Source organism: Portunus trituberculatus, chromosome 31 (assembly GCF_017591435.1).
Source record: "Portunus trituberculatus isolate SZX2019 chromosome 31, ASM1759143v1, whole genome shotgun sequence".
Classification (NCBI taxonomy): domain Eukaryota; kingdom Metazoa; phylum Arthropoda; class Malacostraca; order Decapoda; family Portunidae; genus Portunus; species Portunus trituberculatus.
In genome coordinates, this window is record NC_059285.1 from 417,330 (window position 1) to 444,576 (window position 27,247).

Sequence of the window (27,247 nt, forward strand, 5' to 3'; positions counted from 1 at the left end):
ATTTTACAAGTAGGTTTTAACAAGGATTCAGTAAAAGCAGTTCCTGAAAGTTAACAGTCAGTAGCTACATGTGAGGTAGATGTGCGGCCGCGTGTGGCGAGATAGATGTGTGAGGGAGTTGCTCTCGTGAGCCATGGCTGAGATGGATTAACGCTTTTATAACCTATTATAGCATATGTTTCTTGTCTTCATGGGTATGAATCTCATGCGCGGGTGCTTCATGTCGTGCGTGCCTTCACGGAGACGTGGCGGTGGTCTGCACACAGATAAAGTTACAGAGAAAGATAGAAACCGTAGGAAAATAGTTTTGAGATCAAAGATTTGTGTCAGATTCTAATGATATGTAATCAAACATTTCGTTGTTAACTCGGTCAGCATCGTCATCGGCGGAGTACGTCTGTCTTGCGTCTCACTGCCTCGGCTACGTGACGAGTCGTGACCTAAGCACAGTTGTTGAGATCACCTTGCCTCCACCTCGAGGCGCTCCAAATCTATGTTGAGGTGACGTCACATCTTAGTCATGACGTCAAATAAACACAAGTTGTATGTCTGTGCTTATACATCATATAAAAACGTAATATTTTCACACTCATGAAACGGTATAACCGGTGGTAATACCGAAGGTAGGATACCGGTTACCGGTGCACATCCCTGTTACAGCAGTGGGAGGGGGAAGACGGGAGGCAGTGGAGACTGGAGACTGGGAAAGGGAACCGCTAGGAAAGGGGCGGGGCCACTCTTGGAGATCACCTGTGGCCTCGATGGATAAGGAAGCCGTTTTTTGGAATAAAGAACAAATAAGTTTTTAATCATCCAAACAAAGATGTCGCTCCTGTAGACATAAGGAGTGAATTATGAGAATAAGATAACCAGGGCTATATTATATTAATGGCAGTTTCTTGAAGTGAAAGATGGAAGCATCGCACATCGTGGCATGCTCCCCCACCTTGGCAGTTCCTGCGAGGTTGGAGAGAGTGAGTACGCCAAGAATACAGTCCTTCACTGTTTTCTCCTTTATATTTTAGCTTCTATCGTCTTTACGTGATGCGGTGAGTGTGTGTATGAGCGTGCAACTAGCCGTTGCCGGATAAGGCAGGCAAGGAAAGAACAGTGCACACTTCTAAGGGATACAATGCGGAAGGCTGAAGCTCTCTTCGTTTCACTCGTTTCACCTTTCCCAGGCAGCTGATTACTTCAGGTATGTGTGTGCGGCCAACTTATCCACGCATCAGTGATGGAATATACGCGTCCAGTCCTATGGGGAAAGTGTTTAAGCGCGGAATGTGAATTTCCTGAAGGAATATTGACATTTGGCACTGAAGGAGCGGATCACGATTCTTGGCGCACCTGTTTTCCATGCACTTCAAGTAATCCTGTGGGGCCGCTGGGGCGTGGGCCCGAGTAAGTCCTACAGGAGGAGCCATTCAGTTTGAGATTCACTGGAAAATTGGCTGGGCTTTGTTACTTTTTGTTGCTTGTTGGGATGGATCGACAGGAAGTGAAAGGCAGGACTACGGAAGTTACTATATAATACACTAATATTGAAGTGTAGAAAACTTTAGGGGCATAGTCTCTCTCTCTCTCTCTCTCTCTCTCTCTCTCTCTCTCTCTCTCTCTCTCTCTCTCTCTCTCTCTCTCTCTCTCTCTCTCTCTCTCCTTGCATGGGTTGTGTTTGATATAGACTATTTACCTTGTAGTCATATTAATGATGTATGCAAAGTTTTATTACTCATCATGCAGTCATACAAACGAGCGCACACACTGATACAATGAAGAAAAAATCCGCAAAGAAGACGACACACAAACACTGCGAAATAATGACATACACGAGAGCAATGATTACGCGAAACATAAATTAACTACGATCAATACCGGGACATTTTTACCGTGAGTTTTGGGTGTGATTAGACGGTTATATTTGCATTAGGAAGGGTTTATAAAGGTCAGACGATTAATGGCTAGAGTCTTCACTGTTTTAATTCTCGTGAACAAATTTCTGAAGTGCAATAAAATCGGTAAATAGTAAGCAGTATAGATAAGGAAACGCGTCATGGTACTGAAGTGGTTATGACTAGCATGAGATGTTACTGTAGCTGACTTATCCAGCAAAACTCTTCAGAATGTGTTTAAAGCATTCACTGTAGGATATAAATAAAGCTGGATGGATTTATAGATGTATACGTCGTGGGAATGAACTCGATCAACCTCTTCAGTACCATGACGCGTTTCCATATTCATTTTGCTAATTATTAGGCGATTTTATACATCTTCAGAAACTCATGTGAGGATTACAATAGTGAAGACTCTCGCCATTAATCTTCTGACCTCCATAGACACTTCCTAATGTCAATAAAATCGTCTAATTATATTCGAAACTCAAGGTAGAAAAATGCGTCCCAGTATTGAAGAGGTTAAGAAGACAATAAGAAAAGTTGAAATAATCTGTGTTTGGATACTACTAGAAGTCCACGCTACTAGTCAAGTGTGGAGCGGTCTTGGATTCTCTTTAGTGGCAGCGTTGAAATTACTTGTTCCTTCCCTCGCCGCAAGACCTCGTGAACTTTAAGACGTAAGGATGCGAAGGACTGCTGGGGGCTGGTCTTGTTGAGACTTCTATAGCCCTCAATAGTGGACCCTCATTATAACGGTCCGTGTGTGTGTGTGCGTGCGTGTGTGTGTGTGTGTTTCTGTCATGACTGTAGGCGTGTGTGTGTGTGTGTTTCACTGTTTGATATGCTGCAGTCTCTGACGAGACAGCCAGAGGTTACCCTACGGAACCAGCTCAGAGCTCATTATTTCCGATCTTCGGATAGGCCTGAGACCAGGCACACACCACACACCGGGACAACAAGGTCACAACTCCTCGATTTACATCCCGTACCTACTCACTGCTAGGTGAACAGGGGCTACACGTGAAAGGAGACACACCCAAATATCTCCACCCGGCCGGGGAATCGAACCCCGGTCCTCTGGCTTGTGAAGCCAGCGCTCTAACCACTGAGCTACCGGACGTGTGTGTATTTACCTAGTTGTAGTTTTACAGGGCCTGGGCTTTATGCTCGTGTGGTCCCGTCTCCATATCTACACTTATCCAATTTTTCTTTAAAACTATGTACACTCTTTGCTGATACCACTTCCTCACTCAAACTGTTCTAAGTCTCAACACATCTTTGCGGGAAACTAAATTTTTTAACATCTCTCAGACATCGTCCCTTCCTTAGTTTCTTACTATGCGTGTGTGTGTGTGTGTGTGTGGTCAGTTATTTCCACTGTGGTCGATGATGTAAGGCAGTAGTAGTAGCAGTAGTAGTTGTTGGTGTTATTGTTTTATTATTATTATTATTATTATTATTATTATTATTATTATTATTATTATTATTATTATTATTATTATTATTATTATTATTATTATTATTATTATTATTATTATTATTATTGATGCTGCTCTAGGTATTTTATTTCGTCAGACTATGAAAAATGCGCTTATCAAGTAAAAAGAAAATGAATGAGTCAAAACATACATGATTAGTGAACACACACACACACACACACACACACACACACACACACACACACAGAGAGAGAGAGAGAGAGAGATGCGTGAAGTGTCAAGGGTCAAGCATTCCGTATTCTACCTCGTGATTTGAAGGAATTTTCTATTAGTTTCTAGTCCACAACTGAAGTCTCTCTCTCTCTCTCTCTCTCTCTCTCTCTCTCTCTCTCTCTCTCTCTCTCTCTCTCTCTCTCTCTCAGGAAATAAGTGAAAGCTAACAAGCCAAACTCCTTCCTGGTCTTAATTCCTCCTTCCTCGTCCAGTTGAACTCTCGCCTCCCATCCTCCCGTGGACGATGGCGGCGTGGCTGGCTGTGGTGGTGGTGGTTGTGGCGGCGGCAGCGGGGGTGACGGAGGGCCAGAGGGAGAATAAAGTGCCGGTCTTCCTTCCTGACGGAGACATGAAGGGCTTCTCTCTCAGGTTAGTGCTCTCTGGATGGAAGGCTTGACTGGTTGAAAGGCACACTATTTTTAACTTCCTGACTTTTAATTTTTTTTTTATTTATTCATTTATTATTTATTTATTTCACTGAACTTCATGTATTTTCATTGGTTTGTGTTCTGTTTTATTCCCTTGCTGTTGTTTTATGTTTCATATATTTGTTTGTTTGTACAGATGTATTTTATCCAGTGTATGTGTTCGTTGAATAATCTGTAGTGTGTGTGTGTGTGTGTGTGTGTGTGTGTCCAACTCATCTTGTATTTCATCCTCTTATTTGCCTGTCACACCTCAATCGGTCTTCATGTGCATCCTGCCAGAGAGGACACACCGGTGGGGTCCTCAGTGTACAAGCTGAGGGGCAGTGATCCTGAAGGCACACCAGTGTCCTTTACTGTCTCTGGCGACTATCTGAGTGTGGACAGAAACTCAGGAGTGGTGACTCTAGTACAGGCATTGGATAGGGAGAGCATGGCCAAGATTGAGGCTATCATTACAGTGACAGGTATGTATAGTGGATAGTGACCTGTTTGTGTAGGCATTGTTGTACCTAATGTGTAAGGCATCAGCAAATATTCAAGTAGGTCTTATCTATATTTCTTCCATTTTATTGTTATTTTTTCCTCATACATATCCCTAATTGTCTTTGTTAATTACTTCTAGTCAGTTCCAATTGCATTTGTACATAATAGAAGCTGAACTTTATATATTATTAATTTAAAATGTTTATTTTATCAAGTATCTTTCCTCTTTTATAATTTTAGCAAATTTTTTATCAATTTATTCTGATATACAGCATTGTATGTTTCACTGTTTGATCTGCTGCAGTCTCTGATGAGACAGCCAGATGTTACCCTACGGAGCAAGCTCAGAACTCATTATTTCCGATCTTCGGATAGGCCTGAGAACAGGCACACAACACACACCGGGATAACAAAGTCACAACTCCTTGATTTACATCCCGTACCTACTCACTGCTAGGTGAACAGGGGCTACACGTGAAAGGAGACACACCCAAATATCTCCACCCGGCCGGGGAATCGAACCCCAGTCCTCTGGCTTGTGAAGCCAGCACTCTAACCACTGAGCTACCGGGCATGTGTGTGTGTGTGTGTGTAAGGTGTATTCCATCCTTCACTTGCCTTTTCCAGATGAACGGGTTTATGGTTTTGAGGCCAACACAGTGCCTCTGCGGAGAGAAATTCCTGTGCTGGATGTGAATGACAACCCGCCAGTGTATCATGACCAGCCATACTCCTTTTCTGTGGCTGAGTCTGCCTCCCCCGGCGCCACACTCTTCTCTCATATCAAGATCTCAGATGCAGATGAGGGCGATAATGCTAAGGTTACTCTGGAGTGTGTCAAAGAGGAGGTATGTCTCTCTCTCTCTCTCTCTCTCTCTCTCTCTCTCTCTCTCTCTCTCTCTCTCTCTCTCTCTCTCTCTCTCTCTCTCTCTCTCTCTCTCTCTCTCTCTCTCTCTCTCTCTCTCTCTCTCTCTCTCTCTCTCTCTCTCTCTCTCTCTCTGTACCTTGTGATTATCCTTAGATTTTATTAAATGCAGTGATGTAAGTTTCTTATGACTATCCTTACATTTTATTGAATATAATGATGTACTATTTCAACTTTTGTTCTAAGTTTCTTAAATGTGAAGTTTCTGTTCTCCCACAGAGTCCACGTGCATGCGAGCAGTTTGAGATCAGGGCAGCTCAGGTGCTGGAGGGTGAATATGTGGGCATTGTGTCCTTGCGGCAGCTGTTGGATTATGAGAGGGAGAGTCAGTACACCATTGTGGTAGGTGACAGTGGCTTCTTGTTGTCCTCCACTTACCTATGTGCTTGCTCTGGACTCTTTCATCACTTTTAATCCCAAAAGAGTGGAATGTTAAAGATGGATAGAAAGGTGCCCCATTTTTTGACTGGTTGATATTCATTACTATATGTATTCAAGTAGGAAATATCTTTGTAATTTTATATATAACATTTTCATTTAAGCAGCATTAAGTGAGATTTTTGTACACAGGGGACTGAGAGGGATTTCAGTCTGTACAGTTTAGCTCTGCATACTAATACAGCCTTCCTTCTTCTGTAGGTGCGAGCTTCTGATGGGGGTTTTGAGAGGAAGCTCAGCTCCACAACAACAGTGAAGGTGGATGTGCAGGATGTGCAGGACCAGCTCCCAGTGTTCCTCAATGCTCCCTTCAGTGCTACAGTGAGGGAGGCTTCACCACCTGTAAGTTTTTTGTTGTTAGTACATTTATATCTAGAAGTTCAGAAGTTAGTTAACATAATACATTCACTTATATTGTGTTTGATGTTTTCTTTGATTTTAATTTATTTTCTGATCTGCTAAAATTATATCAATTCTCATCCTTTGTAAGGAGATTATTTGCGACAGCTTGATACAGAAAGAAAATGGAGATCAGTACATACAGTGCGTTAATATATTTCTGACCACAATATAGTACATCCCATTCCTGAAGGAGAGTACATATATCAGTCTGGAAGTTTATTGACTCTATCGTATGTGTGAGCTGTTTGATGAAGTCAATTTACAAGTGAACCAATAATTGGAAAATAGCTTAATTCTCACCATTTCCATTGCAGGGCACCTCTGTGTTGGTGGTGGGTGCACGGGATGGTGATCTTGGGGAGCCCCGGCCTATAACCCTGTCCCTGGAAGGAGATGATGCTGGCTACTTCAGCCTGGAGGATGTGAAGACCCATGAGGACAGTTCCCTCTCTGCCACTCTTGTCACTTCCAATGTCACTCTCAACAGGGAGAACCCACTCATCCTCAACAATGGAGGCCTCTACACCTTCAGCATCAGGGTGAGTCGTGACGTTACCATTATAATCACCGCACACACAGCTCAAAGAATCACAGTTGATTATGTTCTGTTTTGTAGTTATCTACTGTAGTGTATAGCAGTTTTTCTCAGTTCATTAGTTTTTTCACTAAGAAGTTTTATGAACTCATTTTTCTCTTAAGTTACTGGGACACCAAATGGGATTTTAAAGGCAAATTTTATCAGTTGCCACTATTGCTTACGAGTTGTTGTATTGTGACTTGCATTGAACTGGAATAGCTACAGGTAATTTTTATGACTTTCAGCTTTTATGCCTTCATTTTCCTCTGTCTATTGCAAAATTAACCCGTAGGCAACTGTGATTGTTTTGTGTTAATGTTATCTTTTTACAAATTTTTAAAAGTGGATTCCTTAATGGATGACAGGCACAGGAAGAAGGGGCCCAGGCTGCCGTCTCCCAGGTGACAGTGGTGGTGACGGATGTGGATGACCAGAAGCCAGTATTCTCACAGGAATCCATTGCTGTGCAAGTCCCAGAGGACATTGGTAAGACTCTTGATTCTTGGGCTTTGCTTGTTGACACACAAATGAATGCATTGTGTTTTCTCATGTTTCCTCACAACTTCATATTATTTGTCATGAATCTGATGAGAGGATAATGAGGCTTCATTCTTAACCTTTTCAGTACTGGGACGCATTTTCATCTTGAGATTTGTGTACAATTAAACCATTTTATTGACATTATGAAGGGTCTATAGAGGTCACAAAATTAATGGTCATAGTCTTCACTATGTTAATTCCCCCTCATGAGTTTCTGAAGCTGTAAAAAACACCAAATAATAAGCAGAATGATTTTATCATGGTACTGAAAGGGTTAAAGGATTATATAAAAGCTTTGAATTCCTTGAAAGATGAGAAGAGGGAATTAAAACAGATGGAGATGTAATATAAAAAAAAGATTACTATAAAAAATAAACCAGCTTTAACAAATTAAAACAAGTGAACAGGATCAAAAGTTATACAAATTATGTAGATTACTAAAGGTTTTCCTTAACAGAGAAAATGACATTCATTGATCTTGATGATTATGATAAAATGTAAAACAGAAATGAAATTAGTAAAGGGCATACTTACATTTTGCATTCAACTTCACATTAGTGATTTGTGCATCACCTCTGCAGCTAACGGGACACCTCTGCCTGGCCTGAACCTGGTGGTGAGTGACGGTGATGTTGGGGAGAATGCTCGCTTCACCCTGGCGCTTGAGGACATCTTTGGCTCACGGGGCGTCTTCTCCATCTTTCCTGAGACTGCTGTGGGGAGGACACCAGTCATCATCAAGGTGGCAGACTCTTCACACCTTGACTATGAGGATCCCAATGCCTCCAGCTTTGTCTTTAAAGGTGAGTGAAAAGTGTGCCCACATCACTTTGAAATGAATGCTCTCATGTTAATGTATAAGTTTCTCCTTTTCTGCCTAGATTTATGAACACAATCTATCATCTGTGAAAAATATGTGTGTTTGGAAGTTGTTTTGGTGTTAGGTGTCCACTATGATGGGTTCCATTTAGTTTTATTTCTGAGATCTGAATAGTAAAACTTCCATGCATTGCAGTTATACAAAGTGGTGTTTGTTGTTTACCCAAGATTTGGCCAATGGTTGAAGAGCATTTGTTAAGTAATGAGTGAGTGCTTAATGCATTACCCTTTTGGTCCACAGTGGTGGCTAGTGCCAGAGGAGAGCCAGTGTCAGCTGCTGTGGTCAATGTCACTGTTACTGATGCCAATGACAATGCTCCCACATTCCCCAAGTCCTCCTACAGGTTGGTACTTTATAAAGATCAATCCTTTGTTGATTTTAGAACACTTTTATTCTCCATTGGTGGCTCTAGATTTTTCAGATGATGTGTGTATATTGTATTTAGAAATTACTCTTTAGTAGAATATATGAGAATGAAGAAAGTTGCCTACACATGGTAGTCCATCTATCATCCCTGTCCTGAAATATATTTAATGTTGTCTACATTTTGAGTTAATTAAGAACTACTGCCAATATAATTATTTTATGTTGATTATGTTGCATATTCTCCTTATAACTTCATCCCTTCTTCATTTGCAAGTGTAAAGTGAGCATTTCTCCCTTCCCTTCCATGTTGATTGTGGTGTATGTTCTACTTATAATTTCATCTCTCCTTCATTTCCAAGTCTAAAGCGAGCATTTTTCCCTTCCTTTCCCTTCAGCTTCAGTGTGAGTGAAGGCGTGCAGGGCGGCCACCTCATCACTTCACTGCTGGCCAATGACTCAGATTCCGGCATGTTCGGGGAGATCCGGTGAGGACTTCGGGCTGATCCTTGTGTGCTTGTGTGCCTCACCCATTGGCACTGCTAACCTCTTATTTTGATGAATTGTTGGATGTTGTAGATAAGTTTTGATGTTAAACTGTTCTTTTACCATTTTCATATTTTTTTTAAATAATATGAATTTCAAATTATTTAAAAATGTTCCAAATTTTCTCTCTCTCTCTCTCTCTCTCTCTCTCTCTCTCTCTCTCTCTCTCTCTCTCTCTCTCTCTCTCTCTCTCTCTGGATTACACATAAATGTTTCTTTTCTGCCTACAGGTACAGCCTGAAGGGATTTGGTGCTGAGAAGTTCCGGGTAGATGAAGAGAAGGGTAATATTTATGTGGCTAACTGTGGAGTGGAGACTTGCCTGGATTATGAGCGTCAGGCCACCTACTCCCTTACCTACTCAGCTACTGATGGGGGAGGGAAGGTCACCTCTGTCAACATCTTCATTGACGTGGAGGATGAAAATGACAATGCACCAGTTTTCTCAAGGAGGGAATATCGCAGGACTGTGGATGAGGGTGTGGAGGCCTTTGATCCACCTCTGTTTGTCAAGGTCAGGTTAATGGTAACTTATCTGTCTGATGACTACAGGGAAGGCAAATATTTAGCCTTTCATTACTGGACAATTATTATTATTTATTTTTGTTATACAGTCTCCTAAACAGTTTTTGTAGCATAGAAGAAAACTCATATTCATTTTTTTTTTCTGTGTACTCACAAACAAATTTATGTGATACCACTCTGAAGGTTGATGAAGTTTTATTATAGCAATGAAAGATTATCTCAAAACCAGAAAGGTATTTTTTGTCTTGAATCTGTGTAGTGTTTCCTCTTCCACTCTTCTTGTGCCCTTCTCCTGAACCGAGCATCATCAACAGGCCACTGATGGTGATGGAGAGAGCCAGGGAGGTGGAAAGGTTTACTATTCTCTAGAGGAAGGGAACACACAGGATGAGGCATTCTTTATGGAGCCTGAAAGTGGGGAGCTCACCATCCAGCGGCCCCTCACTCACCTAGACACCCCCACCTCCACCTACACCCTCACTGTCCGTGCCACTGATGCAGGTACATGCCACTACTTGTCTTGCTCCTTATTCCTGCTTTGGCTGTCTGTTTTTTTCCACTTTTAGTTTGGTATGATGAATAAAATGTGTTGCTCATGTAATGACGTGTCTCTGAATATTTGGACTGAACATTCCATCTGGATCTCTCTGCTCTCTACCCCTCAAATATTCTGTACACATGAACTAGTTGTGGCTTGATACTATTTGTTTTATCTCAAGTCCAAACTTTATCTTAGAACTGACATGAAAAATGTTGTCCAGTTTTTCAATGTGATACCTTTGATGAGTCAGTAATATGTAGTATTGCTTGGTAAAACAAGCCAGTTACATTACTGGGACAATACTTATATCACATGCAAGTAGCAAAGTAGGGACAAGTGGGTAACTATCTGTCCATTGTGCAGGAGAGCCACCTCGCTACTCTGATGTGCGGGTCTTCATCACGGTGGGCAGAGACACCAACAGGCCGCCAAGGTTCCGTCAGAGAACCTACAAAACTGAGCTGCCTGAGGACGTCCAGCCAGGTGAGTTCATTCTGTTGTTTCCTTTGTCACAACATAATCCAAAGTTTTATCTTTCTTTTAGTTCCTCAGAGAAAATTTACCATGATAGTATTAAAAAGAAACCTTAACTAATTTTTTTATTCATTTTCTTCATGCTTGTAATTATTTTTTTATTGTTTCCATTACTCTATTTTTATATAATTTGTTTCTTGTCATCCTTGTCTAAGTGTACATAATTTAGCCTCTTCACTGTGCCCTCCCATTGAGCACATAGTAATTATTTTCTTGCCACAACAGGAACCCTTGTGCTGCAGGTCTCAGCCACTGACCCTGATGGACCTGACGAGGGCATCACCTTCCTACTGACAGCAGGTGCTCGAGACAATTTCATTATCAATTCCACCACAGGGGAGATCAAGGTGGCACAGGGAGCAAGTCTGGACCGAGACATCAGCCCACAGTTTGATGTGAGTGGTATACATGGAGGAGGCTCAAGATTTAGTAAATAGACATATTCATCACCTCTTACTCAACATCCCTTTGCTTCTGGTGTTATGTTTCCCAAAGTGCCACTTATGAAACATGGTGGGGATTCGAAAATGCAACTTAGATATTTTTTGTGAATTTAGTCAGCTGAGGGACGTGGATAAAAGAGAAGGAAGAGAAAAGTAAAAGTAATGAAGTGTGTGGCTACTTTTGCATCAGATGTTGGAAGGTGATAGATGATAACAAAGACCACTGTAAACCTGGACTACATGCTAGATTGAGGCCATTTTTGCATACGGGCTTTAAAATCAATGACCTCCTTTCCAGCGTGAGAGTTCATCGAATGCCGCAAAGTGTAGACAGGAGCCGGTGTCTAGTCCAGGTTTAGAGTAGTATATGTTGATAATGTTGTCTTGAGTAGTCTATGATGATAATGTTGTCAGGTGGTTGTGGCTGCAGTGGACAGTGGAGCTCAGACCCGACAGACTTCCACCACAACTCTCACTGTATCACTTCAGGATGTCAACAACAAGCCTCCTAAGTTTAGTCAGGTAAGTGTTCTGTTGTCAGGCAGTCATATCAAAGAACAGAAAAGTGATAGAAAGTTAAGATTGTTTTGTTTGATAGTTTTTTCTTCTGAAATCTGTTGCAAATTAGGCTAATATAATACCCACCTTAAACTTAGGAATAGTCTGTGTAACTGAAGCTTTTATCTGTGTTAGTAAGTTATCCTTGTAACTTTTGGTATGTGTCCAGGTATAATCATCATCATCATTATCTTCATCTTAATGCTTTCAGTACCATGATGCTTTTTTCATATTTATTCAGCTTACTATTTGGCGATTTTGTACATCTTCAGATACTTATGATGTGATTAGAATAGTGAAGACTGGTCATTAATCTTCTGCCCTCCTTAGAACCTTCCTAATGTAAATAAAACTGTCCAAATCATACTCAAAATTGAAGGTAAAAATACATTCCAGTACTGAAGGAGTTAATTATACTTATGGTTTAAAAAAATTAGGTATTTAAACTGGAAAAAAAATACTGAACAAATGGAACAGCCAGAAAGGAAAGGAAAAATTGCCTTTTTAATTTTCATGATAATTCAAACTTCAGTATCAGAATTTATCTAAGTGCCAGATAGAAAAAAAAAAAGAAAAAAAATTCAGAACCAGAATGGAACTACTAGATAAAAGAGATTTAACCCTATCCGTACCATGACACATTTCCATATTCACTCATCTTACTATTTGGTGGTTTTATACAGCTTCAGAAACTCACGTGGAGATTAAAATAGTAAAGACTATGGCCATTAATCTTGTAACCTCCATAGACCCTTCCTAATGTCAATAAAATGGTTTTACTGTACACAAATCTCAAAGTAAATTAATTGAAATGTGTCTCAGTACTGAAGGAGACTAGAACAGTGAAGACTGGCCATTAATCTTCTGACCTCCATAGACCCTTCCTAATGTCAATAAAATGGTCTTATTGTACACAAATCTCAAGTTCAAAATGTGTCCCAGTATTGAAGGAGATTAAAATAGTGAAGACAGTAGCCATTAATCTTCTGATCTCCATAGATCCTTTCTAATGTCAATAAAATGGTCTTATTGTATGCAAATCTCAAAGTAAAAAATGTGTCCCAGTATTGAAGGGGCCATTAAAGTCAGGGTTACATTTTTCCCAGTGTTCAATAACCACATGATGTTACCTCCACCACACCAGGACTCCTACGTGCAGTATGTGAGTGAGCGTCTGCCAGCTGGGGAGGAGATAGTAAGGGTGAGAGCCACTGACCCTGACCAAGATGCCTCCCTGCAGTTCACCATCAGAGAACCAGTACTTGCACGGGACAAGACTGGTGTGGCTCTTACTCCCTCCTCCCCATACAATTATCTCGGGGCATTCAGGTAGGGACGATAGACGGAGGAAGTTATTGTGGTAAGAAAGTGTGTAGTTAGTGGCTTATATTTTTTTCTCTCTCTCTCTCTCTCTCTCTCTCTCTCTCTCTCTCTCTCTCTCTCTCTCTCTCTCTCTCTCTCTCTCTCTCTCTCTCTCTCTCTCTCTCTCTCTCTTGTAACTTTGCTGTTCTTTCCTTTGATTGAAGTGTCGTTTCCCTTTCCTCTTTGTGTCTTTTAGAATCAACGAGACCTCTGGAGCAGTGTCAGTGTCTGGGCCGCTGAATCACAACGAGGCAGCTGTCATCATCCTCCCCATTGCTGTGGAAGACAAAAATGCCTCTGCTGCTTTCCCAGACCAGACTGATTTGAGTGAGTGCACTACAAACTCTGCTTTTTCCTACCATTTTTATATTTCATCTATTTATTTTTTTGTTATTAAGAAAAATGTGTCTGAATAAGTAACATGATGCTCTTGAAAGTTTAAGTTTGTGTTATTTCTTTAAAGTTTTCTAATTTCATAAAATTAAACCATCATGAAATAGATATTGGTGGATGCTTCCTTCAAGAATGCAGGGGGAATGTTTCTAGACACGTCATAAATTTGTGTCCTGCAGGAATAACAATTACTGACAAGACATTACCATCCTGGTAAAAATGGGACAGAAAAGAAGACTGGGAAGAACAGGTATATGAGTCAGATGGTGAAGGAAGTGCTGTAAATGATACTTACTCTGGTATAGAATAAAACAAAATATTATCCATGTTACAGCTGAAGTGACGCTGTACATCCAGGCATTCAGTGACAAGAACCCAATCTTTGCCCCACCTTGGACTCCTTCACGACCACAGTTGCAGGTGAAGGTGAAGGAGGAGCAGGAGCAGGGCACGAAGGTCTTCTCTGTCATGGCCAAGGATCCCATCTCAGGTAACTGTGTAAAGTTTAAATGACTTACAATATAAAGTTGTGAAAGTAAATAGTATGCATCAGCTGCTGGAAAGGGTAGATGAACGTAATTAATTTGACTATTAAAAGTGAGCTTATTTATGAATGTGTTTCAGGGCAACCAGTGAGGAGGTATGAGAAGGTGGCAGGATCCGACCCTGACAACATGTTCTCTGTGGGTGCCATCACTGGTGAGGTCTCCCTTAATTCACGCCTTGATTATGAAGCTTCAGAAACTAAGGTGAGAGAGAGAAAGAGAGAGAGAGAGAGAGAGAGAGAGAGAGAGAGAGAGAGAGAGAGAGAGAGAGAGAGAGAGAGAGAATATCTTTACAATGTGTAGGCCTTTGTGTTAAGACTGAAAAGAAATAAAAAATTACAGAATGTGGAAGATATGTATATGTGAGTGAAAGGAGAGTACACATGTTTATTTACAAGAACATTGTAGGAAAAGTGTAAAAATTTGCTATGTACTTTTTATATTCCATTAGACTGTTTTTCAAATTGTGACATTTAATTGCTTTTACCATAAGTGAAATGCATATCTTTTATAAATTACTCACTGCTTTGAAAGTTGCATAGAAAAGAAAGATGGATTGATAGATAGCTTTGTGCAAGTATGTCCTCTTTGAGCAGACCTGACCCAGCTGGCTTTGTTGCTCCACAGACAGCTTCACTGCAGGTGCTTGCCATTGCTGGGGACCGCTCCAGCCAGGCCTCCATTATTGTCAACATTGAGGATGTGAATGACAACAGTCCCATCTTCACTGAGAATGTAAGAGCAGTTTGGAAATGATGTTCATATGTAGAAGATGATAGTCAACAGAACATTCTTTTCATATTGCAAAGTTATCATCAGTTGCAGTCAAGTGAAGTAAACTAGAATTAATAATTTTGGACATACAGGTAATTCTTGATTTATGCATGTTTAATTTACATGTTTTTGTTAATATGCGACCAAAAAAAAATTTAATTAATTAAATTTGTGCAATCGGTTTGCTTATACACAATTCGGACCACATCCTGCATCCCCCTATTATCTATTGTTTCTTATGAGAATTACAAGTTTGTTTTACACATATTTTGAAATATGCGATGTCTCTTGGAACGCATCTATCATGTAAATCGAGAGTTACCTGTAGAATATAAAATAACTTCTTTTCCAAGTAAAAAGAAATATTATAATAAATATGGTAGCTGCATACATAGATTCCACCACCAGGTGCTACCTTGCCAAACATATCAAACCTTCCTGAAGTGGTCACCAAGATGAAGCACCAACACACCAGCACTAAGAAGGATCACTCAGCTCACCATTCTTTCCCACAGGAGTACCACACACGCCTGGCCGAGGATGCACGTTTCCCCAAGTCTGTGTTGACAGTGTCAGCAACAGATGCTGACACTGGAGTGCGAGGAGAGTGAGGTATTCGCTGGGAGGGGAAGGTGCACTACTTTTTGTCATCAATGAGACCACAGGAGAGGTAAGGACATGGCTTGTTCCTCATTATGCTTAATAATCCTCTTTTCCTATTGTTGTCAGTCCACTTAATGTGTCAACATATTATATGAAGGAAGTTAACTGAAGCAAGATGTTTATAAAAAGACATTCACTATTACAGTTTCACCTTCCTATAGCATTTTGGTGGCTATCATAGTAAAAGTCAAACTTTTGGTCTTGCCATAGATATCTTGAAATATTAAAAGAACTTGAGTTGGTAATAATTATATACTCCTTGAAGGACAGATATATACTGTTTGTTAGAGTAATTGTCAAAACCAACTGGATATTATGATAGTGTAATGAAAGTGTTACCTTTGTTATGTCATTTTGAGATTATTGTTTTTCTGCTGGCAGATAGTTGTTGCTCGGGGAGCCCAGCTGGACAGAGAGGCCTCACCCACCATCACTTTAGAGGTGACTGCTTATGACACACCTGAGGGAGGCATCACTCAGCGCAAGACCACCGTCATTGTGAGTACTGAACAGCCAGGAACACATTTGGAGAAAGGGACAGTTATTATAAACTTGAAATTAATGAAAAAAATGTATATCAGTGTTGACAGAAGCAACACTGGTGTTTGATAATGGAGAACACAACTAACAGACGTGAATGTCTCAGGTGGAGGTGGAATTGGTGGATGTAAATGATGAGGTGCCAGTGTGGAGTGAGAGCCACTACACAGCAGTGGTGGCAGAGAACACAGCAGTAGGCAGTCCTGTGACCCAAGTCCTTGCCACAGACCCAGACTTGGGGCTGAATGGGCTGGTGCGGTACCAGCTGCCGGAGCCACAGGGCGAAGTGGAAGGTGAGATGACAGTGTGCACAGCAGGAGGCTTCATGTATTTAACAGGCACCTGCTATACAATCTTTTTTAATACTTTATTTTTTTAGATATTTTCTTCATGGCAGGATCTTTCTTCTAAGAGCCTTACTTTTTTTAGAGTTTTCTTCGAGAAACATTTATATAAGCTTTAAGAACACTATGTATGTTCATACATGTATGTTAAGTTGAGCGATTTTTTATCCTCACTTGTATCTCTATCAGGGCTGTTTTCTCTGGACTCTGAGACTGGTGTGCTGCAAGTAAAGGCTCCTCTGAATGGCAAGGGACGCACAGAACACTACGAAGTGACAGTGCGTGCCATAGACCAAGGCACACCCCAGCAGTACTCTGAGGCCATCATCCATCTTCTGATTGGTGACGTGTCCACGAACGATGGTGTCCCAACCTTCAGACGGCCGGCACCCAATGAGGGCGCCACCATCATGGAGGTAAGGGAGGGGACACTGACTATTTGTTGGTAATTATTAAGTATTGAGTATACCTTTATTTAAGAATTAAGGCATTATCTTCAGAACATAGGTTATAAAAAGAAAGTTTTTGGTGTTCTTGTCACCTTGTATAGTTTCTTTCTCAGCTTCCTCTATGCTGCATGACTGTCTATTTTACACATGAGTCATTATTCTTCTCAAAACACACCTTGTTGGCTTTCTTGATTACTTTCCATTTCACTGTATAGTGAGTTTTCATATTGTGGTGGAATGTAATGTGAAGGACGGTGTATTTTGTGTATAACAAGCTGATGATGTTATGACCTCAAAGACATGAGATCATGAACTTAACGAATGCCTCTTACTCAGAACTCCAAGATTGGGACAGCAGTGTTCCAGGTGGAGGCTGAGGACCCAGATGACCCCAGCACTCCCAATGGCAAGATTGTCTACTCCTTCCTTGATGACGGCAGTGACAGTGGCATCTTTGAGATAGGTCTGTCTCACATTAGTAACGTGGGCATGTTTGCAATTGTAAATTCAATAATTTTTATGGTGATTAATCAGTACTTTGAGCATTTCATTACAATGCTACTTTTGTATTTTTATGTTTATGATAATCATAGGCTCTAAGTCTGTCATGTAATTGATCTAATGTGGAGAGATAGTCACCAATATATATTAGTTGTGTCATACTAATTTTCAGAGGCATTGGATATTAGTCAGAGTATTTCAGTTAATTATTGCAACTCAGGATTCAAAATATTTATGTTTGTTTTATGATATGTGTTAATTCTCATCAAAGGCAGCAGTTGACAAAAAGTCTGCATAGTACATTGTTAAGATTCAGAATAAATTGTGTATCTTGATAAAAGGATTAAATATTACAGTAGTTAAGAAGCTTTTTTAAAATGAATATGGCAAAACTTTTGCTCAAGAATAACAACTCACAAGCCTTCATATCCCACATTGTTTGCCACACTGTTTGCTGCATTGCCGCACTGTTTGCCACACTGTCACACTGTTTGCTGCACTACCACACTGTTATAGATGCCACCACGGGAATGATTCGCACGAGGGCACTGGTGGACAGAGAAGTTCGGGAGCAGTACACAGTGGTGGTGGTGGCACAAGACTTGGGTCGCCCTCCCCAGTTGGCCTCCAGACTCCTCACCATCAACATCACTGATATGGATGATAACCCACCTGTCTTTGTGAGGCTCCCAGTACGTCAACTAACCCAGCCTTGGCCTAATCTGGCTTCATAAAGCTTGGTGCTTATTAATTGCTCCCAGGAATACATGTTTTGTTTACTTTTTGGCAGGCAATGTCTGAAGACCAGCTTTGGTAATTGATTCATAGTTGTAAAGCTTTAGAAAGTATCAATAGCTTGGGTAAAAAGTGTAGGCCAATAGTGTTTTATTATTAGAGTTATTATTAGTGCTTCTGCTGGGGTTTAAGGATTGAATTGGGTGTATGGTGAGAAACGGTCTCATGAGGAGCGGCAAAGTTAAACCAATGTATACTGCTGAGCTTTGCGGTGGAAAAGTGTGGTCAGCTGTGCTATGCCTAAGCTCCTGGGTTGCTGTAAGGTTGTCCACAAGACTTATCTCTTTCTTCCTGTGGTCAATGAGGCAAAGAGTGATGCATGCATGAGTGTGTGTGGTGGCTTGTCTGGGCCATCCTGTGTATGATTGCTGGCTTGGTATAAAGAAAGATAGATGGAACTTGGATATGTAAATGATTCTTTATGAGATATTTCCAAATCCACTATATAGCTGTTGGCCATCTTTATAGATGTTTTATTTACCATGCTTAGTTTGCCTTCAAAATCATTACTTAGCATCCATATAAGTCAGATACTCATAACACCTGAAATAATAACAGTTAACTTGAATGCAATTTAAAAATAGTCCACAGAAGTCACACATTCATATTTACTATAATTATTGTTCCTTGCATTACATATAAGATAAGACTGAACATGATGTATTTTTCCAGGGTGGCAAGGCCCTTGAGTTTGAGGTAGAGGAGGAGGCAGCCGTGGGCACAGTGGGTGGGTACGTCTCAGCCACAGACAATGACAGTGGAGACAATGCTCTCATTGACTATCGCATTACTGGTGAGTCCTTGCTGGGATGACTCATATAAGGTCTTTGATCCCTAGTTGTGTGGTGCTTTGATGTCATTCTGTTATACTCTAAGTTAATTGACAAATATACTGCTCATCAGTGTTGAGTATCAGCCTAATGCTTTGTCTTTATATGTTTTGTTTCTCAGATGGTAATGATGGAGGGCTTTTTGCCATTAATAGGACTACTGACAACCGGGGCATGATTTATGTCAATAAGCGTATTGACAGAGAAGAGGTGAGTGGCACACACACACACACACACACACACACACACACACACACACACACACACACGGAATGGACCTAGTGGATAATGAGAAACTGATCCTGAGAGAAGAATATGACATTCGAACAACAAGATCACATAGTAAAAAGCTGAGGAAGGGAAGATGTCTGAGAGATGTTAAAAAATATAGTTTCCCGCAAAGATGTGTTGAGATGTGGAACAGTTTGAGTGAAGAAGTGGTGTCAGCAACGAGTGTGCATAGTTTTAAAGAAAAATTGTATAAGTGTAGATATGGAGATAGGGCCACACGAGCATAAAGCCCAGGCCCTGTAAAACTACAACTAAGTAAATACAACTAGGTAAATACACTACCAATGTCAAGTCAATAGCATTTATTCACTCATTCAATAAATGAAATACATACTGCATGTTTTATAATTACATAATTATTTTAACTTGTATTTATCTTTTTTTATATATTTTATCTTATAAAATTTCTTTATATATGTTATTTATTTGTTGATTTATTTTTATATTTTTATTTATCCTCCATTTTGTCTCAAGAGAGAGATGTTAGTTGTTATGACAGTTGGTGATGTGATGTGATGTGATGGGGTGTTGTTGCAGGTGGATGCAGTAACCTTGACTCTTCTGTGTGGGAAGCTGGGCCGCAGGATGCCCTCAAGGATGGAATATGATCATGCCAACCCCGCTATGATGCAGGTCAGAATATCAGTATAGAACACGGTTATTTGCCTTACCCATAATGAAATATTTCACATTATTTCCATCAAAACCCATAAATCATATACATATACCAGTATACATAGGGAAGTATTTCTCAATTTCTTAAGTACTTCAATAGCTTCATTGAAGCAAATTTTGGGAAAACAAGTGTGTATGACTTAGAAGATGTTTTGTCCCAGGCTGCAATAAAGTCCCCAACCATTCTATTCCCACTCTCTGTATTTATTGTGCTCCTTGCTCACTTCTAAACCTGTGCCATCAGTGAATTCATCATGTCACACTGCCACCTTTCCAGTCACATTTATCCTTATTCTCACCTTCAGGTCCACATTTTAATTCGTGACCTGGATGATAATAAACCAGCTTTCCTGAAGAAGGAAGTGACCACTGGGGTGCGTGTGGATGCAGCCCTGCAGACGGAGGTGCTCAGACTGCGAGCTGAAGACAAGGACCCCACTGCCCTTCCCATTAGGTGAGTGTTTGTGATTAGTTTGCATAAGTAAAGAAAAGTGAGGATGGCTTTTAGTTAAGGTGCAAAAGATGTGAAAACTGAAGGTAAAAGAACATAATTGTGTGCTGAGAACAAGGATTCCACTGTCCTTTCCTTGGGATCTGACTTGGTAATTAGTTTGCATTAGTCAAAGAAAGTGAGGATGACATAGTTAAAGGGAAAAAGAAAAAGGCAAATATTTTTATAAAGTTTCGGCAAAAGCTAATTTATGCCGACTAAACTCTCATTTACATGCTTCTCAAACAGAAGTGTGTATTTACCTAATTGTATTTACCTAATTGTAACATACGGGAAAAGAGCTATGCTCGTGTTGTCCCGTCTCCATATCTATTAATGTCCAGCTTTTTCTTAAAATCATGAATATTCCTTGCGTTGACCACTTCCACGTCTAAACTATTCCATGCTTCCACCCTTCTATGAGGGAAGCTATATTTTTTCACATCTCTCCTATAAGTGGCCATTTTTAGTTTTTTCCCATGCCCTCTCGACATTCTTTCATTCCACATACACAGATCTTCCCTATCCATTTTTCCATGCCAATCATCACTCTGTATATTGCTATCAGGTCTCCCTTTCTTCTGTTTTCCAGGGTTGGAAGTTGCATTCTTTTCAGTCTGTCTTCATAAGTCAAATCTCTTAAGTCAGGCACCATTTTGTTGCAGCCCTCTGTACTTTCTCTAGTTTCCTTATGTGTTTCTTTAAGTTCGAGCCCACTGTATTGTTGCATATTCAAGCCTCGGTCTTATCATTGCAGTAATTATTTTCTTCATCATTTCTTCATCTAAATATACGAACGCCACTCTTATGTTCCTCAATAAGTTCAATACTTCTCCAATTATTTTGTTTATATGTCTCTCTGGCGATAGGTCATTGGTAATTGTCACCCCAAGGTCTTTTTCTTCATGACTGGTTTTATGTCTTCATTTCCTATCTTGTACATACTCCTGATTCTTCTTTCACTCTTGCCAAACTCTATTTTCTTGCATTTTGTCGTGTTGAACTCCATTTGCCATGTACAGCTCCATTTCCATATTCTGTCCAAGTCTTCCTGGAGTAGTTCGCAATCTTTGTCACATCTCACTTTTCTTAACAATTTTGCATCGCCTGCAAATAGGCTCACATAACTGGACACCCCATCCACCATGTCATTTATGTAGACCGCGAACATTACTGGTGCCAACACTGATCCCTGTGGAACTCCACTCTCCACCAAGCCCCATTCTGATGGTCTGTCCTTAATTATTGTTCTCATTTCTCTTCCTACCAAAAAGTCTTCCATCCATTTTAGTAAACTGCCATGCACTCCTCCTACCATTTCAAGTTTCCAGATCAGTCTCCGGTGTGGTACCTTATCAAAGGCCTTTTTTAAATCCAGATATATTCCATCAGCCCAACCATCTCTTTCCTGTATTACATCTATCACCCTCGAATAGTAACATATCAGGTTTGTCGTGCATGAACGCCCTTTTCTAAAGTGTGTGTGTGTGTGTGTGTGTGTTTGCTCATGTATGAGTATGTGTGATAGGAGGTGGCTTCATACCTTCCCAACAATATTTTTGCCTAATCTGAGAGTGTGTAGCCTTGACCTCTTATTAAACAAATCTCAGTGTTATCTTGTATGTGTGTTGTTTGCTATATCTGAGTGTTATCTTGTACATGTGTGTCATCTGTGTTGCAGATATGGCCTCCACAATATCAGTTTCTCCCATCTTGAGAATACTGTGGAGTTACTGCCTGATGAGGAGGTGAATGCCACTGGAATCTTCCTGCTAGAGAAGAACACTGGAGTACTGAGAACCAATGCACCACTCACCCGATACACCCACGGTATCTTTACTGCCTTTGTTACTGCTTCATCCTCTCCTCCCAACACTCCCTCAGATGAGCCAGCTGTTTCTAAAGTTATGGTAAGTCTGGTGTGTGTGTGTGTATATGTATTTACCTAGTTGAAGTTTTACAGAGCCTGGGCTTTACGCTCGTGTGGCCCCGTCTCCATATCTACACTTATCCAATTTTTCTTTACTTTTCATTACTTGGTAATTGTGTGTGTGTGTGTGTGTGTGTGTGTGTGTTCTCTGGTGCAGCTATATAGAAAAATGCATTTAGTCTTTAGTAGCCTTGTGTTTGTGTTGTGTTCCCAGATCTATGTGCTTCGTGACTCTGACTTGCTGCGCTTTGTCTTCCGCCTGACACCTGGTGAGGTAAGGCGTCATCTGGAGACCTTCAGTCGGGAACTGGAGGGTGTGTTGCCTGTAGCAGCCTCACTCAACATCTATGAGACAAATTACTACTCAGAAGCTGACGGTGCTATTGACTTCACCAGCACTGGGTGAGGATGGACTGGATTTAACTAAGTTTACATATGTGTGACCTAATGGAAAATACCTGTAGACCAAACCTTCTGGAACAAAGTTGAAGACTGAAGTTATTTTTTGTAATAGCTTAAAAGAATTTTTTTTTTTTTTTTCGTTTTTTACAATACCTTAGACTCTGAAAAAAGGGCACATTGAATTATATCATGCCTCTTTTTGTAAAATTGTAGAGGCTTAGCAAACTAAGAAGTTGTTGGTGTTTTGTTGAGACAGATCCTGCTTCCAATTGGAGGGAAGAAACCTGCATGACACAAAAGTGCTTCTTGACGTCTCCCAGAATCCCAAACTGAACCAAGTGTTTGAGAAGTATTCTGTCAGGAAGGTAGAGGTGAGTGTACATTTGTGGTGTGCAGCATGACATGTCAAATATATAAGGAATTCAAATTGATCTCTTTCTTTTCTAGCCTTCCCTTCCTTACTGCCCACTTGCCTTCTACAGAGGTGTGTGCCACGAAAGGAGGCTGGTGGGGCTGACTGGGTGGAGGTGTGGGTGATGGTGATAGCAGCCTTCATTGGTGTTGGAGGTGCTGTGGCCGCCTGTGCTGTATGCTGCCTCTACTCCCATTACCGCCGTAAGGTGAAGCGCCACAACCGTCACATGCGTCTCATTGACTCCCCGCCCTCAGTGGGCCCTGTGTTGCCTCCAGGGTCCATAGTCATGCTTCCCCCAGGGCCTCCAGGACCTCCTGGGCATCCAGGACATCCAGGCTCTGTGGCTGTGGCTCCTACAGGGGCCCCAATGCCACCTGCCTCCATCTTGAGCTCTGAGCCTCCCAGAGTGTACGAGTGGCAGGAACGAGGCATTCCCATGGATGCTGCCTCTCACAGAAGTGCCCAGAGGTAATGAAGGCAGTGAGTGATCTCCCCATGCAGTGTGTGGTGTGGCCACAGCTGTTGAATAAATGCAAACTTTATCATCTGTTTGCTTTTGGTAATGATTGGATATCTGGCTAGAGATAACTACCAAGGTAATCTTAAAATACTCTTCAAATAAGGTGGTGTTAAGAACATTTTATAATAAGTTAAGTCTGAGCCATTCAAATGTGATATGGGCTGTTTTTGTTTAGGTTTTAAACAGTGTATTTTGAACAGAAATTAAGTTGTTTTAACCTACACATTTATGTACAGCTGCTTAGGCAATGAAAAAAAATCTTGAAATTTTCCATTCTCAGATTATTTCAAAACTTTTCTGAAGGTCTTATAGTTACATCTATAACCAATTATGCCTAGTCCAAAAACCACAGATATAACAAGTCTCTTGTTGTTTACAAAGTGCTAGTATGCTAGTTGATAGAGAGATAGTTATTGTTTACATATATGTTGCTGGCTATTTGGACATGTCTTGAATCTTTGAATTAGAACAAAACACTAAGATGTGATTTTTTACCAGAATGTCTTGGGCTGAGACCAGTCAGACCATGTCACATCTCACTGACACTTCCTCCAAAGCTCAAACTTCTCTGATTGGTGATTCTCATAATGGTGTGTGTAGTTGACATACAGTAGGTAGTGATTGCACTAATTTATTGCTTATATGTTGTGCTGAGTGTGACAGTGTCCTCGCATCAGAGTGTCCATCTAGGAAATAGGTACTTTGTGGAGGTATTTTTGAATGCATTTACTAATTTTATTCTGAGCCTTGATAAACACTGTACTACAGGGACACTCTATTGTATGTTGGGAGAAAAAACATTTCAATGTAGGCATGTCTAATGATATTCAAATTCAAAATTCAGGTATGGCACTTGACCCTTGCTTCAGCCAGTGCCTCATATATGGAAGAAATTAATTAAGTGAGTCCTTTAATTATTAGTTGTAGTAGTAGCAGCAGCAGCACCAGCACCAGCACCATAGCAATAGTAGTAATAGTAGTAGTAGTAGTAGTAGTAGTAGTAGTAGTAGTAGTAGTAGTATATTCTTTTTTTCATGATTATTTTTCTCTTGTTATTGTTTGGTGTATATAAAACTCTACAAATCCTGACATATACTTTGCTGCATATTATATATATTTTTGTTGGGTCCTTCTAATGAAAGGTTTATTGCAGGAGACTATATATTATACATGTACTTAGTGAATAAACATGAACAAGCTGTAGTGTACAGTGGGTGTTCATGCATCATAAACAATTGCTGAATTTTCACTAAACCTACATAGTAATTAACTGGCATGTCAGAATGTGGTAGCATGCATTTAGATTCTTCTTACATAGTCTTTGTTTGTCATGTTCATCATGTACAATTCCTTATAAGATGCAGTAAATGTGAAATCATTTACAAAAGCCAGCCATGATCATTTGTGTTGTTAGCACTTGAAGCTTTTGGGGGTGGTGAGTAACGCAATGAATATTCTCTCTCTCCCTCTCTCTCTCTGATGATAGTGCTCCACATACCAATGTTATCTTGTTCAAAACTGGTTGATAAAAAATTTTACATATTCATGGCTGGGAAATGTAGATAAATAAATAAATAATAAAGTCCTGAGCTATTGATCCATGAATTGAAAATGCAGCTATATATTTAATCAATGCATGAACAAATAAACTAATAAATTTTCCACTAGTTTTCACAATAGTTCCAATCAAGATGTGCATTAGTATAAATGGTTATCTTATTCTTGTAATTCTACAGGAACGACATACAGTATCTTTGTTTGGCTAATTAAAAACTTATATATATATATATATATATATATATATATATATATATATATATATATATATATATATATATATATATATTGTTTTACGTTTTTTGACCTATGGTAACTAAGTCATCTAAACCTCATGAAAATTTTATTGTGAACGTACATCAGTGTTGGTATCTTTCACTCCAAAGATGATGGCAATATATACCTGTTGAAGGAGAGAAACAAATTAGACACTGTGAAATTTGTAAGCTTATCTACTAAAAGTCAATTATAACTTCTCTGAATTTCTTATAAATCTGTCTTATTGAAGCAGAAGAGCTACTTTATTTTTTGGTCAAAGATTTTTTGTTTGACAGAGTAGTTTATTTTTTTCTTAATCGTAAACATGCAGATTTTTTTTTCAACTAAAAGTACAAAAAATGAAATATTTAAAGTTCTAATATAAATAAACTAGAAATTTTGGCTGCACCAAGTTATAGAATACTTAATGCTGATCATTATAAAAAAAAAACTAAAGCCAATTGGTTAAAAAAAATATTGAAGTTATTGTGATGTAAAATTGAAAAAAAAAACTTACTTTTGAGAAAAACGTGATGAAAAGATTCCGTGCTGTGGCACTCCATAAACGCGTCAGAAGCTCCCCAATGCGTAGAAGAGTTTTTTTTTTTTTTTTTTTTTTTTTTTTATCTATACCATGTGGGCTTTTCACGGGAATTTATGGGCTAAAGGGGATACTTTTTAGGGTACCTCCTATCTCAAAGCCCACACGATAGGATACCGTTGTCCTGAGTGGGGAAGCCCAATCTACACTCTGACTGTGGACAGGATTCGAAACCGTGCGCTTTGGAGATCCCTCGAACCCCAAAGCACGCATGGTTCCACTGTACCACAGCGGCCCCATGCTACCGCTTGTGTCTCATCCTCTTAGGTAAGGGCCTGTTCATCATTTTGTCCTTTTTTCTGAGAGCCTTGGCAAGAATGAAGAATAGGGCAGACCCAAGCTTTCATGTAGATTACTTGTGACGTACCCATTATTATACTCCATCGTCGCGAAGTCGAGTTTCCTCTTGGTTGCAATGACATGCTTAGGGCAGTGTATCCAGATACGACTGTGAAGGGACTCATTAGAATTTTGGGTGGCATCTCTTCATCATTTCATCCGTAGTGAGACGAGTATAAACCTCCTTCACTAGTTCCAGTTGCTCAGGTGGGAGGGAGAGCAAAAAATTAATCTCAGAATGACTAGGTGGCATTTCTCCCTTTGCTAATGCAGCCTGGTAGAAACACCACGAATCTTCGCCTTTAGGGCAGAGTTCATGGTTGTGTTTGTCATCTGAGGAGCTGTGGTGATAGAAAGAAGACATGATTTCATCCCTCATGGCCTTCTCAGTGGTGTTCACCTTTCTCTTGATGGACTGCTTGAAGTAGTGTTGCAGCCGATCAATTGTTTTGTCAGTAAGCTTGTTCTTTCCTCCCAAGACCGACCTCCTCTTCCTGCTTCCATCTTTGCCAACTTCAATATAAGTGCCTGTACGTAAATTTCTAAGCCCTATGCCAAGTCGTTTTGCAACATGATTAATGCAGTCCCATTTTTCTATTACGTGTTCTTTTCCATAGGGGCCTTCACCGTTGTTACTTCCCTTCACTACTTTGAATGCACTGCTGTCACCATCACTGACAAAGTGTATATAACGCATATTGTGGTGTAGGGACCTACCCCACATTCGTAGAGCAGCAGCAGCCTCCATGCCGCCTGACGTGCCCTCATAGTTCATACCGCATAGTTC

The 27,247-nt window shown here is 40.3% G+C and overlaps 1 protein-coding gene across 1 annotated transcript; it reads left to right on the forward strand.

The window, feature by feature from the left end:
* Window positions 1-938: 938 nt before the first annotated feature.
* On the forward strand, window positions 939-24,941 carry LOC123511435 (cadherin-23-like). Its single transcript, XM_045267307.1, is given in 36 exon segments — window positions 939-974; window positions 3,817-3,973; window positions 4,312-4,496; window positions 5,143-5,363; window positions 5,660-5,782; window positions 6,080-6,220; window positions 6,595-6,819; window positions 7,223-7,343; window positions 7,979-8,200; window positions 8,518-8,620; window positions 9,039-9,128; window positions 9,417-9,699; window positions 10,025-10,211; window positions 10,615-10,734; window positions 11,011-11,180; window positions 11,643-11,750; window positions 12,931-13,115; window positions 13,345-13,475; window positions 13,876-14,031; window positions 14,166-14,290; window positions 14,714-14,821; window positions 15,376-15,466; window positions 15,469-15,530; window positions 15,905-16,021; window positions 16,170-16,356; window positions 16,597-16,823; window positions 17,193-17,319; window positions 17,874-18,049; window positions 18,825-18,945; window positions 19,104-19,192; window positions 19,811-19,906; window positions 20,254-20,402; window positions 22,120-22,348; window positions 22,583-22,770; window positions 23,027-23,141; window positions 23,253-24,941. Coding segments are annotated over 35 exon segments (5,508 nt in total). The 5' UTR covers window positions 939-974; window positions 3,817-3,848; the 3' UTR covers window positions 23,658-24,941.
* The last annotated feature ends 2,306 nt before the right edge of the window (window positions 24,942-27,247 follow it).